Genomic DNA, 17,854 nt, shown 5'->3' with positions numbered 1-17,854 from the left:
GACGGTTCTTAAATAACAGGGGGGCGGGGCCACCCGCCCCTCTGAAGCACAGTGACTTGATGGGACTTCCCTGTGACGTCACGGGGAATGCCATAGGGATGTCCCGTCATGTCCTGTGCGTCAGAGGGGGGTGGGGTCACCGGGTGGCCCCACCCCCATTATTTAAGAATCTTTAGAAGAGGAGGCGCGCCACACAGCGGGAGCCTCCCACCATGCCAGCATGGATGCGGAGCGGCCCGGAGAAGAAGATGAAGAAGATGAAGAGAAGAGCGGGAGCCTCCCCCCATGCCATGGGTGCGGAGCGGCCCGAGGAGAAGAAGATAGAAGACGCCGCGGAGGAGGTGCTGGACGAGAACACCGGAGGAAGAACCAGAAGAAGAAGATGAAGGAAGATAGAAGAAAGAAAAAAGAAGAAAGAAGAAGCATTTAAATAAAGGAATTGTCAAAAACTGTCTCTTGTCATTTTTAACATTTTTGACAGTTTTTTAGTGAAATGGTAGGGGTACCCCCTTACCATTTCACACAGGGGGGAGGGCTGGGATCTGGGGGTCCCCTTGTTAAAGGGGGCTTCCAGATTCCGATAAGCCCCCCGCCCGTAAACCCCCACAACCACCGGCCAGGGTTGTGGGGATGAGGCTCTTGTCCTCATCAACATGGGGACAAGGTGTTTTGGGGGGCTACCCCAAAGCACCCTCCTAATATTGAGGGCATGTGGCCTGGTATGGTTCAGGAGGGGGGGCGCTCTCTCGTCCCCCCCTTCTTTTCCTGCGGCCTGCCAGATAGCGTGCTCGGATAAGGGTCTGGTATGGATTTTTGGGGGGACCCCACGCCGTTTTTTTTTTAAATTTTGGCGCGGGGTTCCCCTTAATATCCATACCAGACCTGAAGGGTCTGGTATGGAATTTAGGGGGACCCCCACGTCATTTTTTTTTTACATTTTGGCCGGGGTTCCCCTCAATATCCATACCAGACCTGAAGGGCCTGGTATGGAATTTAGGGGGAACCCCCACGTCATTTTTTTTTTTTTTTAATTTTGGTTCGGGGTTCCCCTGTGGGGAATTCCCATGCCGTTTTATCAATGAACTTCTATGTGTATTGTCGGACCGGTAATGCAATAGCCGCGAGTAGTTTTAAATGACTTTTTTTCCTTTGAAATGTCATTTTGCTGTCAGACTGTTCTAAACACGGGAAACATGCGCCCCTTTACAGGCATACTATAGACACCCCCCAGCTACGAAATTTAAAGGAATATTACACTTTTATTGTTTCACTTTAAGCATTATTAAAATCACTGCTCCTGAAAAAACAGCCGTTTTTAAAACTTTTTTTTGCATTGATCCATGTCCCCTGGGGCAGGACCCAGGTCCCCAAACACTTTTTATGACAATAACTTGCATATAAGCCTTTAAAATTAGCACTTTTGATTTCTCCCATAGACCTACACCCCAAATTGTTCGCTGTTCGGCGAACTTGCGAACAGCCGATGTTCGAGTCGAACATGAGTTTGACTCGAACTCGACGCTCATCGCTACTGCTAATGATACCATTCTCATTACTAAAATCTTGTATATAGTCCCTTATCCCCTCCAAGAGTTTACAATACTATTGATGTTAGGCTAACTGGTCTGTAATTCCCAGGGATGTATTTTGGGCCCATTTTAAATATTGGTGCTACGTTGGCTTTTCTTCAATCAGCTGGTACCATTCCAGTCAGTAGACTGTCAGTAAAAATTAGGAACAATGGTCTGGCAATTACTTGACTGAGTTCCCTAAGTACCCTCAGGTGCAAGCCATCTGGTCTTGGTGATTTATTAATGTTGTTTCCCAAGTCTAATTTTAATTCTGTCCTCTGATAACCATGGAGGTGCTTTCTGTGATGTGTCATGTGGATAAACACTGCAGTTTTGGTTACTGAAGCCCCCTGATTCCCTTGTGAAGACTGAGGAGAAGAATAAATTCAATACCTTCACCTCCCCATCCTTTGTAACCAGATGTCCTTCCCCATTCTTTATGGGGCCAATATGGTCTGTCCTCCCTATTTTACTGTTTACATACTTAAAGAATTTCTTGGGATTTTTTTTGCTCTCCTCCGCTATGTGTCTTTCATGTTCTATCTTAGCCGTCCTTATTGCACCCTTACATTTCTTGTTGCATTCTTTATAAAGTCTGAATGCTGATGATGATCCCTCAACCTTGTATTTTTTGAAGGCCTTCTCCATTGCTTTTATATGCACTTTTACATTGGAGTTAAGCCATCCAGGACTTTTGTTCGCTCTTTTAAATTTATTACCCAATAGGATGCGTTGGCAAATGCCCTTATTTAATATGCTCTTGAAGCAAACCCATCTCTCCTCCGTGTTCTTTGTTCCTAAGATTTTATCCCAATTTATGCCTTCTAGCAAGGATTGTAGTTTAGGGAAGTTGGCTCTTTTGAAATTCAGTGTCTTTGTATTGCCCTTATGTTTCCTATTTGTGTGATTTATACTGAAGCCAATTGACCTGTGATCGCTGTTACCTAAATTGCCCTGTATTTCCACATCCATGATCGGGTCTGTATTGTTGGTAATCAGTAGATCCAATAATGCTTTTTCTAGTTGGTACTTCTACCATCTCACCCATAAAATTGTCCTGCAAGACATTTAGGAACTGGCGAGCCTTAGATGAATGTGTGGTTCCCTCCGCCCAGTCTATGTCTGGATAATCAAAACCCCCCATTATCATAACACTTCCCATCTTTGCTGCTAATCCAAATTGTGATAGGAGATCTGTCTCCCCTTCCTCAGGTTAGGGGGCCTCTAGCATACTCCCAGTATTATTTTCCCCTTAGCTTTATCCCTTTGGAGCTCTACCCATAAGGATTCCACCTCCTCGCTAGCTCCCTTAGTGATGCCATCTCTCACATTCACTATTATTCTTATTATTCTTGATATATAGGCATACCCCTCCCCCTTTTTTATCCTCTCTATCCTTGCGATAAAGGGTATACACTTGAATGTTTGCCAGCCAATCATGAGAGCTGTTGAACCAGGTCTCTGAAATTCCCACAAAATCCTCCTCGTACAACAGTATCTCTAGTTCACCCATCTTGTCCGCCAGTCTCCTGGCATTGGTGAACATGCCACGTAGTTTAGACCGGTCGCATATTATCCTCTTATTGGGTGTTCTGAGATTGCAACTAGGACTTGCTACTATACTTACCTTGGGTCTATGTGCTTTGGTCAACCTACCACTAATGCCCCCAATACTACCCTCTGGAATATGTTCCGGGCTGACTATCTCTACCTCTGGACCCTCCCCCCCATTGCCTAGTTTAAAAACCCCTCTAACTTTTTGGCCATCTTCATTCACAGCTGATCTGCACCCTCCTCATTTAGGTGCAGTCCATCCCTTCTATAGTACTGGTTATCGACTGAGAAGTCGGCCCAGTGCTCCAGGAACCCAAACCCCTCCTTACTACAGCAGCTCTTCAGCCACTTGTTTACTTCCCAATCTCCCTCTGCCTTTCTGGTGTGGCTCGATGCACCGGTAGTATTCCTGAGAATACTACCTTGGAGGTCCTTTTCCTCAATTTAGCTCCCAAGTCCCTAAAATCGTTCTTTAGTACACTCCATCTGCCTCTGACTTTGTTATTGGTGCCAACGTGCACCATGACAGCTGGGTCTTCCCCAGCCCCTCCCAGTAATATGTCCCCCAGATCCGTGATGTGCCAAACCCGAGCAGACAGATAGACATAGACAGACAGAAGAAAAGAATGTAGAGCTTAAAATGGAAGTATGACCATAGCTTTTTTTGGTCATACCTAGCTTGTTGGGTCACAGGAGAGCACAAGTAAAGCCTGCTTCAGGCTCTGGAAAGATTCAAACAATAATGTATGTTTTTTGTGATACGACACTGTGTTATTTTAACTGACAATTGCGCGAATGTGCGACGCTGTAACCAAATAAGATTGATGTCCTTTTTTTCCAACAAATAGAGCTTTCTTTTGGTGGTATTTGATCAGCTCTTCAATTTTTTTATTTTTTGCGCTATAAAAAAAAAAAAAGGACAATTGTAAAAAAAAACCACTATTTTTTTACTTTCTGCTATAAAACATTCCCAGTATTTTTTTTTTTTTTTGGTTTGCACAAAAGTGATAGTGTCTACAAAATAGGAGGTAGATTTATAGACCTTTATTTTTTTTTTATTGGTAATGGTGGCGATCTGCGATTTTTAGCGGGATTGCGGTGGACAAATCTGACACTGAGTGACACTTTTTGGGGACCAGTGACTCCAATACAGTCTTCAGTGCTATAAAAATGCACTAGTGCCTGTATAAATGACACTGGCAAGGAAGGGTGTTAACATCAGGGTCGATCAAAGGGTTAAATGTGTTCCCTCAGTGTGCTTACTAACTGCAGGAACAGGGAGATCTGTGTTCCTGATTACCAGGAAGCACAGATCTTTATGTTCCTGTCTAACAGAAAGATGGTCTGCTTTGTTTACTTAAGCAGACCACCGTTCTGTCATTCCCTGAGTGATCGCGAGAGGCCGGCGACCATTGCGCGCGCCCTGGAGCTCGTCCACAAAATCACGTACCTGTATGTGATTTTGCGCAGCCGGGCTGCAGTATGTATGACAAATGCTTGGATGCACCCAAAGGTCTTGCAGTGGTCATGGGTCTTATAGCAAAATATGATTAAGGATAGGTTTATTTTAACCATAAAACAGTAAGCATATTAAGCCTATTAAAAACTAAAGGGGTCTATACACTAGTAGAATTTTCTATGAAATGTATCTTTTTAGGAATGCTTGATTTTCTGATGGTTAGCGGGGTCAAATTGATATTTGTTTTTGACTGCAGTGACTAGAAAACTCAAAGGTGCAGCTTGGGAATTTTTTTCTCAAACTAATTTCTTACAATGTATGTGGTTTTTGTTTGGTAGTCCATTTGTTCCAAAATTGAATGTTAAAAGCAAATGGAATGTTGAACTTCTTTCAAACAACATTCATCAAGCCAACTAATGTACTGAGAATCTTCACACAAATTTTTGTTAAAAAAAAAGATCTACTAGTGTATGGTCAGTTTAGTCACAGAAGATGGAAGACAAATTCTGTGTTTTAGTGCTTAGTCATTGCTTTATTAGCTCTCTCAGCATCTGTACTGCAAAATGCTTTAAGTATGTCTCTTTTGTTTTCTTTGTGTGAGGTCCCCTACAACTGAAGTGATAAATTGTATTGATAAAGCCACTCCCATTTATGGTGACATATTGTAAGAATTGGATTAGCTGGTTATAACCTTTAACTTCCATCAAGGTATCATTGTTAGTTTGATCGATGTACACTCTGTGCTTCACATGACAAGCACCTATACAACCAGCAAATATTTTTTTTTGGGGGGGGGATATACAGATCAATGTTATATATGCAATATATGCAGTAGTGTAAAAATGATACAACAACATGTAAAAGAATCACATCAGAACATTGGTAAAAGAAAATATGCTCACTGAAAATGCATTACATACATCTTCATTTGTATCAGTGTAAGGGATCATGAAATAAAGCATACAAGCAAATTAAACAGAAGCACTATGTGTAGTATAATAAAAAAACCTATACAATTAATGCACTGACATTGGTGGGAAAAATCTAATGTATTACCAATCCTTAGATGTGGTGGCAGCATAATTTTTCTTTAGGCTTTTTTTCCTCTTTTTTTTCACGTGGTAATCCTGCCAGTAAAACACCTCCTGTAGTAGGATCCTTATACATGGAATGGTGTCCTCCCCGATCAGCAGGAGATCCATGAGTAGATTCCTTGCTGAATCAGAGCAAAATGGAACACATGTCAGTTTGTTGATATCCATGCCCATTCAGCATGTGCCTGGTGGACCTGGTATAAACGGACTTCGTTTACATCATGTTTAAGTCCACAAAAACGGAAACAGATACAATCCTTTGCTGCTTTATTTCTGGACATGAACAGACTCTAAGATGGTTAGATTTAAACTTATACAAGTGCTTTTACTTCCAACTGTTCATAGGGCTTCATGGAGCTTCTGATCAGGTCCGCCTGAAAAATGAATAGGCAGACCAGATCAGAAAGCCAATGCGAAAAGCCCTTTATTTCTAAGCCCTCTAACATCCACATCCCAGATTGAACTTATAATAACCCCTTGGTAATGTTGAAAATCCACTAACCAATTACCATTTTCCAATTTCTAGTTGCAGATACCCCAAACTAACAACCTTCTTTTTTTAAAACTGGCACCTTTGATTCCTGTACCAAAGCTTTTGTGCATGCATGTGGTCTCCTAGTACCATATAGTGCAACTATACAGAGCTGTGGCCTCTGCATCTGCATGGCCTATGCCACCTTGCTAATGGCGACTTGCTGTGCTTGCTGCTTCCACTTTGGACATAGTCACCCAGCCAGCGTCGTCTCCTGGTCTTCTCTTCACTACAGGCACATGCACAATCAGACTCGTGATACTTGGGTTCGCAGGTGCGCCATAGTGAGTATATATGAAAAGGGAGACAAAGGACAGTCTTGATGTGTCCCATTATTCATTGTCATTGATGTGGAGAACTGACCATTGACCCCCTATCTTGGAAGTGGGATTTGTATACAGAGCCAAGATTTGGAAAACAAAGGTACAGATGGCAAGAGGTAGATTTCAGGAAGGACCAATGAACTCTATTAAAGGCCTTGTCTGCATCCTCCAAGAGAAGGCATGGGAAGTCTTTGTCGACAAATGGGAGAAATTATGTTAGATGGGACATGAATTTTAATCTAAAAATGTATTTGTTAAAGCATAAAGCTATACTTTATCTTGATTTGGGCTTGACTTGGTGAATATGAAATGCATATAGTTTGCAGACTGGCAGAAAAAATCTGACAGTCTGAAAAAAATCTATAAAAAGGCAGTAAGGACAAGAGGTTAAAATTATAAGGTGTTAATGGGGAGACTGCCTTTTGTTTCATTTTCCTTATGTAGTGTTGAAGAAAAAAAAAAAAAAACGTAGGATATTACAAGTTCTGGCACAAATTATTTGCAAATATAGAGAATGTAACAATGTGAGGGTGGCTTGTCATTGGGTGTTAGTTTATGGTTACCTGCACTGTATTGACTGCTTTCCATATAGTAAATGCTGTATGTACTGTATGTATATGTGTATATATACATATACAGTGGGGACGGAAAGTATTCAGACCCCCTTAAATGTTTCACTCTGTTATATTGCAGCCATTTGCTAAAATCATTTAAGTTAATTTTTTTCCTCATTTAATGTACACACAGCACCTCATATTGACAGAAAAACACAGAATTGTTGACATTTCTGCAGATTTATTAAAAAAGAAAAACTGAAATATCACATGGTCCTAAGTAATCAGACCCTTTGCTCAGTATTTAGTAGAAGCACCCTTTTTATCTAATACAGCCATGAGTCTTTTTGGGAAAGATGCAACAAGTTTTTTGTCCCTGCAGCAGAAAAACACCCCCACAGCATGATGCTGCCACCACCATGCTTCACTGTTGGGACTGTATTGGGCAGGTGATGAGCAGTGCCTGGTTTTCTCCACACATACCGCTTAGAATTAAGGCCAAAAAGTTCTATCTTGGTCTCATCAGACCAGAGAATCTTATTTCTCACCATCTTGGAGTCCTTCAGGTATTTTTTTAGCAAACTCCATGCGGGCTTTCATGTGTCTTGCACTGAGGAGAGGCTTCAGTCGGGCCATTCTGCCATAAAGCCCCGACTGGTGGAGGGCTGCAGTGATGGTTGACTTTCTACAACTTTCTCTCATCTCCATCTCTTGAGCTCAGCCACAGTGATCTTTGGGTTCTTCTTTACCTCTCTCACCAGGGCTCTTCTCCCCCGATAGCTCAGTTTGGCCCAACGGCCAGCTCTAGGAAGGGTTCTGGTCGTCCCAAACGTCTTCCATTTAAGGATTATGGAGGCCACTGTGCTCTTAGGAACCTTAAGTGCAGCAGAATTTTTTTTTGTAACCTTGGCCAGATCTGTACCTTTTCACAATTCTGTCTCTGAGCTCTTCAGGCAGTTCCTTTGACCTCATAATTCTCATTTGCTCTGACATGCACTGTGAGCTGTAAGGTCTTATATAGACAGGTGTGTGGCTTTCCCAATCAAGTCCAATCAGTATAATCAAACACAGCTGGACTCAAATGAAGGTGTAGGACCATCTCAAGGATGATCAGAAGAAATGGACAGCGCCTGAGTTAAATATATGAGTGTCACAGCAAAGGGTCTGAATACTTAGGACCATGTGATATTTCAGTTTTTCTTTTTTAATAAATCTGCAAAAATGTCAACAATTCTGTGTTTTTCTGTCAATATGGGGTGCTGTGTGTACATTAATGAGGAAAAAAAATGAACTTAAATAATTTTAGCAAATGGCTGCAATATAACAAAGAGTGAAAAATTTAAGGGGGTCTAAATACTTTCCGTCCCCACTGTGTGTGTGTGTGTGTGTGTGTGTATATATATATATATATATATATATATATATATAGTGTGTGTACAGCTTGTATATTGTATAACAGTGTAAATTTGCTGTCCCCTCAAAACAACTCAACACACAGCCAATAATGTCTAAACCGATGGCAACAAAAGTGAGTACACCCCTAAGTGAAAATGTCCAAATTTGGCCCAAAGTGTCAATATTTTGTGTGGCCACCATTACTTTCCAGCACTACCTTAACCCTCTTGGGAATGGAGTTCACCAGAGCTTCACAGGTTGCCACTGGAGTCCTCTTCCACTCCTCCATGGCGACATCACAGAGCTGGTTGATGTTAGAGACCTTGCGCTCCTCCACCTTCTGTTTGAAGATGCTCCACAGATGCTCAATAGGGTTTAGGTATGGAGACATGCTTAGCTGGGACATCACCTTTATCCTCAGCTTCTTTAGCAAGGCAGTGGTTGTCTTGGTGGTGTTTTTGGGGTTGTTTTCATGTTGGAATACTGCCCTGCGGCCCAATCTCCAAAGGGAGGGGATCATGCTCAGCTTCTGTATGTCACAGTAAATGTTGGCATTCATGGTTCCCTCAATCAACTGTAGCTCCCCAGTGCCGGCAGCATTCATGCAGCCCCAGACCATGACACTCCCACCACCATGCTTGACTGGTAGACAAGACATACTGGTCTTTGTATTACTCACTTGGTTGCCGCCACACACGCTTGACACCATCTGAACCAAATAAGTGTATCCTGGTCTCATCAGACCACAGGACATGGTTCCAGTAATCCATGTCCTTAGTCTGCTTGTCTCAGAAAACTGTTTGTGGGCTTTCTTGTGCATCATCTTTAGAAGAGGCTTCCTTCTGGGATGACAGCCATGCAGACCAATTTGATGCAGTGTGCGGCGTATGGTCTCAGTACTGACAGGCTGACCCCCCACCCCTTCAACCTTCAGGCTGACCCCCCACCCCTTCAAGCTCTGGTGAACTCTATTCCCAAGAGGGTTAAGGCAGTGCTGGAAAGTAATGGTGCCCACACAAAATATTGACACTTTGGGCCCAATTTGGACATCTTCACTTAGGGGTGTACTCACTTTTGTTGCCAGCGGTTTAGACATTAATGGCTGTGTTGAGTTATTTTGAGGGGACAGTAAATTTACACTGTTATACAAGCTGTATACGCACTACTTTACATTGTAGCAAAGTGTAATTTCTTCAGTGTTGTCATATGAAAAGATATAATAAAATATTTACAAAAATGTGAGGGGTGTACTCACTTTTGTGAGATACTGTGTGTGTATATATATATATATATATATATATATATATATATATATATATATACTGTATATTATGACCACATACCAAATCCTATATATAATATTTTTAGTTTGCTAGCTGTTATTACAGCGGTCAGTTTACAGCATTACTGTGCCATATGCAAGCTCAAGGCAGAACAAGAACAGAAATGAGACAAGCATTTGTCCTCGATTCTTTTTACTCAGGGGAAATGAGTTTGTTAAGCAGCTGCAGCAATTGTATCGCTATTATGCATAAAGAATGACAGTGTAGATCAGGTACAGCATATATTTGTATATGCTTAGGAGGTCTGGTGTGTTTGAGAAGCTGCATTCAGCACGAAATACCACAGAATGATAAGGCAGAAACATGACAGACAGGAGGAACTGTGCAGATAAACAATTGGAGAAGGTGAAAATTGCACTAGGTACTTCCCACTGGCTATAAATCATCTTCTACCTCAGTAGGAGAAAATCCAGTACATATGTATGTTTCTATTTTTATATGCAAATCTGATTCGTGAAATTTCAGATGGTTCAATTAATTTGTCTTTGCACAATAAAAATATTTTGTGTAATTGTGTCTTTATTTTTGACATTTGAGTTCTTGCTATTACATCTTTGTGAGATACAAACAGTAGTAGTAGCATCAAAATTTCAAAAGGTTGCCTGAATGGACCTTGCTGTGAAATGTTCTAGTGCAGTGTATAAAGCTAAGTTATGTTGCCTGTCATAAGAACAGCATGCCAGATTCACACAAAAGAGAATTCTCTCAAATGGCATTTTCAGAATTTAAAAACAAATGGCAATTTTAAGTTCGGTTTTTTCTGTATATGTTATGTGTCTGCAAAAGGGAATGTTTTTGCTTTGTTGTTATGTTGTTACAAATCAGATTGTGTTAATGAAATTAGTATTTATGATAAAGCTCTCATACTTTCACCTTTTAAAAAGGAATACAGAAACAAATGTGTTTTGTATGTCAAGCACAACCCTTTAAATAAAAAAGAAATAATAATTTTATATATATATATATATATATATATATATATATATATATATATATATATATATATATATATATATATATATATATATATGGGCTGTGTTTAATAAATATATAACCACATTGCAAGACAAATCCTACAGCCTATTTAGTCTCAACAGCATGCAATTTTTTGGTAAGATTTTTTTCTACTTTCAGAATTTCCAAATAACAAATAATGGTCAGCATGAGTTAAATATAGATTCTAGAACGTGTCATCTGTAACCTTGAACATGCATAAAGTTATGTTAATATATTCATTGTTTTGTGATATATTCAGTATATCCCGGACAGATGAATCAGAGCTGCAAAACCAGGGTGTTAGTCGATCGCAAAATAATTCAGTGTCAGTTAAACCTCTGCCCAGTTCTCCTTGGATCATCTCTAAATAAAAGTGTTATCTGTTGTGCATTGCAGATGGGGGTAAAGAAGTTCTATCTATGCACCAAGTGTTGTTGTACTTGATTCGAAGCAATAAAGCATTGGTTCCAGAAGAAGAAATTGCAAACATGCTCCAGTGGGAGGAGCTAGAGTGGCAAAAATATGCAGAAGAATGCAAAGGAATGATTGTCACTAACCCTGTAATGGTAAGTTTACTTGATGTTTTTTTTGTTTGTTTGTGCTCACAAAGCCTTGTGTATAATTATCAATGGTTTCCCTCATAACACTCCTATGCATAAATACTGTCATGATGTAAAATGATGGTACTTGTTTGTCCCGCCACCAAGCTACACTGACTTTTAGAGATAACCTTGCAAAAAATCTTTCTGGGTAAGAAAAAACTTGCTGAAACCTTTTCGACATTCAACAGACTTCTGGGTTTTTTTGGTTGTCTGGTCCCCTGCTATACTCTGGTTCCTTCCTCTGCAACACTGGACCCACACACACTGCAAGAACAGCCCAGGAGTGGACAACTAGAAAGAAGACTACATTGGCCACCACTCCCTGGATCAAGGGGACATCTTAAAGCGGGGTTCCACCCAAATTTTGAACATTATCTCTATGCATTCCCTTCCTTGCCTAGATGCTGACATGCTGTGTAAAAAAATTTAAATCGCCGTAATTACCTTTTTTTTCTAATCTTCTTAGCACTTCCTGGTTTTCCTCCCATGGGAGTAGGCGTGTTTCTAGCCTCTCCCAGACCTCCCACAGTCCCCTGGGAGCTAGTCTCAGGCTTCCCAGCATGCATTGTGCAACAGCGTCATCACAACATCTCTGCTCCCAGCATTCACCGCATCCAGGAAATACATGCTTGTGGGCTTCAAATGCCCACAATGAAGATGGAAACCGCCTTCAGTGAATTTTATAAGTTATTCTTTACAACGAAATCGGACACAGGCAGACTTATTACACAGAACATGTGAGTAGATAATCATGAGAAGAAAAGTTTGTGAATGAACTCCAAAAAAAAAAAACGATAGATAGGTGGACCCCCGCTTTAAATCTGATATTTAAAAAATGGGGGACTCTTGATGTAGACACCCTAGCCTCCAGATTTAATAACAAACTTCCTCTCTTTGTTGCCAGGACCAAGAATCTTGTAGCCATAGCCATAGATGCCTTGATAATTCTCTGGCCCCAGTTCACGCTAAGACTTTTAGCAGTTGTTCCCTGGTCTCTTCCTAAAGATCTGCAATTTCAAGGCCCTTTTTCCATCCTGCTTCACAGTCTCTGGCTTTAAAGTATATGTGAACCCTAACCTTGTAAAACAACCCATTCAGTTTAAAATACACATGCAAGGCAAAACATCTGTCTGGATATAAAAAAATAGCATTATGAATACTTTTTTCTTTTAATGATCATATGACCACTGCTTAGCTGCATAAGGGGCTTAGAGAGGTTGGGGTGGGGACTTCAGGAAAGGGGGTGCGGGGGGCTCTCAGTACATGATCTTGCCATTGGAGGACAGGCTTGCCAAAAAACTGACCACACTGGGATGGATGTGCTCCCATGCCTACCATGGTCAGTTTGAAATAGCAAAGCAGAGGGACTGGCAGATTCACCAGGTATTTCACGCATAGGAAGCAATGCATAGAAGACCAGATGCTTTTAACACAAGTACATAGTACAACAGACACATATCAGGAATATGTAATGTTGGGGGAACATACTCTTTTACCGCATGGCCGTTGATACCCAGGTCTTCAGAAATAGAGGGGTCTCTGAGTCTCTTGTTCCTACCTTGCTAAAAACAAAAAATAATACTCCTCCAGCTTTCTCTTCCTTTTTTGAGAAACTCAGTGCAAAGATGTCACAATATCCTAAATGTTTGACACTTCTTTTAGGGGACTTTAATTTTGTATTGGACCCTGCGCTGGACAGGATTTGTCCTCTCCAGTCAGAGCCAGTTGCTTTGTTGACTGGTGTAAGGCCTGTGGATATGTTAATATTTGGTGGTAGACTAGCCCTGTTTCCAGGGAGTACTTCTGCCAGTTTAAATCATATAGGGTGCTATCCCACCTTGATTATGCCCTGTCCACTGCTGATATACTGCAGTATGTTACCTTAGTCAACTATCTATCCCAAATGCTTTCAGTTAATTCCCACCTGTTTCTATCTCTATCACCTGGGCCATAAACCTTCCGTTCGTGTTTGGAGGCTAAGTCCACTCTTGCTATCCAATGACAATGTGACTTAAAGGGTGGGACAGGACATGGCCACTTATCGGGACTTCAATACAAGTTTTGATCACCCTCTTATGACATGGGATGTGTTTATGGGTTTATGGATGTTACTAGGGGCTCTTTTATTAGTACCATTGCTTCCCATAGATCAACCACTAGAGCTGAGGGGGAAGCCTGTTGCAGCAATTAATTCTGCTAAAGCACAACATATAGCTGACTCTTCCTCTCCTAATTGTGCCTTAATGACCATGTTACACTCCACCCTACAACTGCATGATGTGCAAAATAATCTAACTTACCAGTCTGCCTGAATATTGGAGCATGAAGGGAAGAATGGGAAGAGTTTGGCCTTTCACACGTGCCTAGAGTCCCTGGTTTCCTCGATCTCCGAGGTATCCAGCTCTGAAGGATCTCTACTCTCTGACCCTATAAAGCAGTGGTTCTCAACCTGGGGGTTGGACCCCCTTGGGGGTCGAATTACGTTTTGCCAGAGGCCACCGAATCCTGGGCTGTTCCTAAAGCCTTCACCGCTCTCCCAGCCCTTTTGTGGCAGCCCAGCATGGCTATTCCTGGAGCCCTCTGCCGCCAACTCAGCCTCTTTGCAGCCTCCCATTCAGTTCACGGCATGGCTGGGGGGGCAGAGACTAGAGGTCAGCTGACTGGTGAGGAATGTTAATTGGGAGGGGCTGGAGGAGACCTGATTTCGGCATAAGTGTCACTGCTTCGAGACACCCCAAAGTCGGAGACACAGTGAATCCGGAGACACAGTAAGTAACAATACCTGTGATTATAGTTACCATTAAAAGTCCCCACTACAGTTTTCAGATCGGCAGATGACCTTGATCAAGAGCATGATCAGAACTCCCCCCCATCACTGCCACTGATCCCACACCCCACCAGCACTGACACTCATCCTACCCCCCCCCCCCCCCGCCCCCCCCCACACACACACACACACACCAAGGAGTAAGAAAAGGAATAAAAATAGAGAATACATGGAAGGGAGAGGAAAAGAAGGGGAGGAACAAATGAAAAGGGGAGAGAAAGAATAAGAGAGAGAACAAGAAATACGGCTAGAGAGAGGGATAGGAAAAAAAAACAAGAAATTAGGATAGAGAGAGATAAAAGGGAAAGAAAGAAGAACAAAGAGAAAGAGTGGTACATTCTAAAATGTACCATAAGGGTTTTAATACTGTACGAATGGAAAGGACTCAGAGAGTGCTAAATGTCCGTGGGTTTGGGGCACAAATTACTTGTCTTGCCTTTTGTGCTGACAACCCACGCTACGAAAATATTTTTACTGTTAGGGGTCTCCGCAACTTGGGCAATTTTATCAAGGGGTCAAGGCACTAGAAGTTTGAGAACCACTGCTATAAAGAGTAATGCTCCCTTCTAGATTGTAAGCTCTATCGAGCAGGGCCCCCTGATTCCTCCTGTATTGAATTGTATTGTAACTGTACTGTCTGCCCTCATGTTGTAAAGCGCTGTGCAAACTGTTGATGCTATATAAATTTTGTAGAATGATAACAATAATAATATTTCCCAATCTTATAAACAGTTATACCATAATGAGACCACCTTCCACTCAGTGAGTGCAGATTCCTATTTATCTATCTATCTATCTATCTATCTATCTATCTATCTATCTATCTATCTATCTATCTATCTATCTATCTATCTATCTATCTATCTATCTATCTATCTATCTATCCCTACCTTATCTTACACTTGCTTAGTGGGTAATGCTAAACAGTCCTCTTACTCGAGAAGATATGTGACGCTATTCGTTCTGTACCCCTTGATAAGACCCCAGAACTGGATGGGCTACCAGCAAATTGGTACAGGGCTGTTGACACCTTGACTCCTCTTTTTCCACCTTTCTTGCACCTTTTGAGGCTGGCTGCTTACGAGCTTCTGCATCTGAGGCTCTTATTGTTCCTATTCTGAAGCTGGGCAGAGACTTTCAGCGATGCGTCTCCTATTGCCCCATTTATCTTTTAAATTCTGATGTCAAAATACTTGCAAGGGACCTCACAAGGGGCAACCTGCTTCCAAGTTCACCATCACAAGATGTATTTGAAATCTGATTGATAAAGCTTACACTCTCAAGGACAAATCTCCTTCTGTACCTTTATGTGCCCTATCCACCAGATTGATGGGAGTTTTCCAGCATTTCTGCACCAGGGCTCAGTAGTACTGCTGTGTAAGGCCGCCACCTGGTACTTTGGTCATAGCTTCTCAAAGTTCTACCAATCTTCTGTGAATCTTTCAGCCCCAAGGTTTTTGCTGAGACACTTTTAGGCCTCTTTCACACAGGCGGTTGTTCTTCCGCTGTTAAAATCATGTTTTGTTGTTTTGAAATTCCAAGACTCCAGACACAGCGATCACTTGCAATTGTACATTGCGATTAGCAGCGTTTACACACATTCACATGTGGAATGAGTTTAGCTGCGGTGGAACATATTTGCCATTTCTGATGTGCTTCCTGTTATTCTTACCTTGTTGCCGTGGCTATCTGCATGTGAAATAGTACACTGCGATTACCTGTGGTTATGTGCAGATAGCTGCGATAAATCAGTCCTGGACGCAGTCAGATTTTTTTTTTTTACTGCACAAAACCACATGTAACGAAACCGTTGCTAAATGCAGTGTGTGAATGGGGTCATAGGAAAGCATTGTGTGAGTTTAGGTGCAGTAGATAACTTTATCCACAGCTAAAAGCTGAATTGTATCTGCCCTTGTGAAAAAGGGCCTCAGGCTTAATATGCATGGGACGTTTTAAAACCTCCCCTGAACAATTTAACTTGACAGATAGTAAACGACGTTTAAAACGTTCCTTTTTGCCACGCGTACATGCCGTGTTTGCGTTTAGGCCCCTTTCACACTATTTTTAGCGGCGCTTTACCGTCGTTTTAGCGGCGGTATTCGGCCGCTAGCAGGGCGGATTTACCCCCGCTAGCAGCCGAGAAAGGGTTAAAAACCACCGCAAAGCTCCTCTGCAGAGGCACTTTGCTTGCGGTATAGCCGCGGTGCCCCATTGATTTCAATGGGAAGGAGCGGTGTATACACCGCTCCAAAGATGCTGTTGCAGGACTTTTTTCCATGTCCTGCTAGCACACCGCTCCAGTGTGAAAGCCTGAGGCTTTCACACTGGAGACTCAGCAACGGCTGTTTCAGGTCGGTTTGCAGGTGCTATTTTTAGCGCAATAGCGCCTGCAAAACGACCCAGTGTCAAAGGGGTCTTAGGAGCGTTTTAATTTTTTTTTTAAGTAGTCAAAAATGTATCTCCATTAAAAACGCCTGTAAGCGAAACATGACTAAACACGAGTTACCACGTTTGGCATTTCAAATGCCTCTGAATATCCGTCCTGAACACATTTATTTGCTTTCAAACAAATGCTTTAAAACTCAACTGACTAGAAACGACCCTCTGTACATGTACTGATAAGATAACAGAGGGGAGTTAAAAAAAAAAAAAAAACTCCCAACTGCTCCTCAAGGACCATTTACCAGCAGCAGTGTACATGAAGTCTAAATTTTGATCCTTCTGACCCTTGTTGTTGGGCCTTTTGGCACAGTTCTGTTTGTCTTGTTGTTGTTCACTCTTCTCATTCATTTAATTTATATGTTGGCTGTGCCTTCCTTAACTAAAAAACAAATTACACTTCACCATATGTGTATACATATACAATTCAATCCAATCAAGACAATCAAAAAATTATTCAGTGACATCCAGAGCCATTCCTTCACACGTTAAAAATAAAATACATAATTCATATGTGAATATACAGTTCATATGTGACACATTCTTCTTCCACTCAGTTGATAACTTTTCTTTTTGATGTACACCTTGTGCTGACTTTTAATTTAAAGCGGAGTTCTGACGAAAAAAAAAAAAAAGTCGGCAGCTACAATAAGTGTAGCTGCTGACTTTTAATAACCGGACACTTACCTGTCCCATGGTCCAGCGATGCGGGCGTACGAAGACCCACTCCTCTCCACGGCGCCAACATTCTTACTGTGGGCACTCGGCATGGGCATGCATTGCGCATGCGGGAGCCGCACTGCGCTCTGTGAATGGCCGGGCAATCTTCTGGGACCTGTGACGTGTCCCAGAAGATTGCAGGGAGGGAGGGGGAGAGGTGAACTTCCTTCTGTTGCCCCGGGAGGGGCAACAGAAGGAAGTTCCGCCCCCCCCCCCCCCCAAAAAAAATGATATGCCAAATGTGGCATGTCAGGGGGTCACCATCACTTAACCACTTACAGACTGCCCGCTGCAGTTTTACGTCAGCTGTTTGAAGGAGGATATCGTTGTCTGCCATAACCCCAGTATGCTTTTCTTCAGCGGGCGGTCCGCTACAAGATAAAAGTGGCCTCTGCAGCGGATTCGCCACAAGATCACTTATTTGCGGTGGGAGAGGGGCCCTCCC

At 42.0% G+C, this 17,854-nt stretch overlaps 1 protein-coding gene across 2 annotated transcripts in view; it reads left to right on the top strand.

Annotated features, from left to right (window-relative positions):
• Positions 1–17,854, top strand: part of DROSHA (drosha ribonuclease III) — a 651,577-nt gene that overhangs the window by 317,966 nt on the left and 315,757 nt on the right. For both annotated transcript variants that reach the window (XM_073630893.1, XM_073630892.1), the window contains exon 13: positions 11,218–11,387. In XM_073630893.1, the coding sequence (XP_073486994.1) occupies positions 11,218–11,387 (170 nt within the window). The remainder of the gene's footprint in view (positions 1–11,217; positions 11,388–17,854) is intronic.

This window comes from Aquarana catesbeiana, linkage group LG05, assembly GCF_042186555.1.
Source record: "Aquarana catesbeiana isolate 2022-GZ linkage group LG05, ASM4218655v1, whole genome shotgun sequence".
In the NCBI taxonomy this organism is placed as follows: Eukaryota; Metazoa; Chordata; class Amphibia; order Anura; family Ranidae; genus Aquarana; species Aquarana catesbeiana.
The sequence above is the reverse complement of the archived record's forward strand: the minus strand, read 5'-3'. Positions and strand labels throughout refer to the sequence as shown.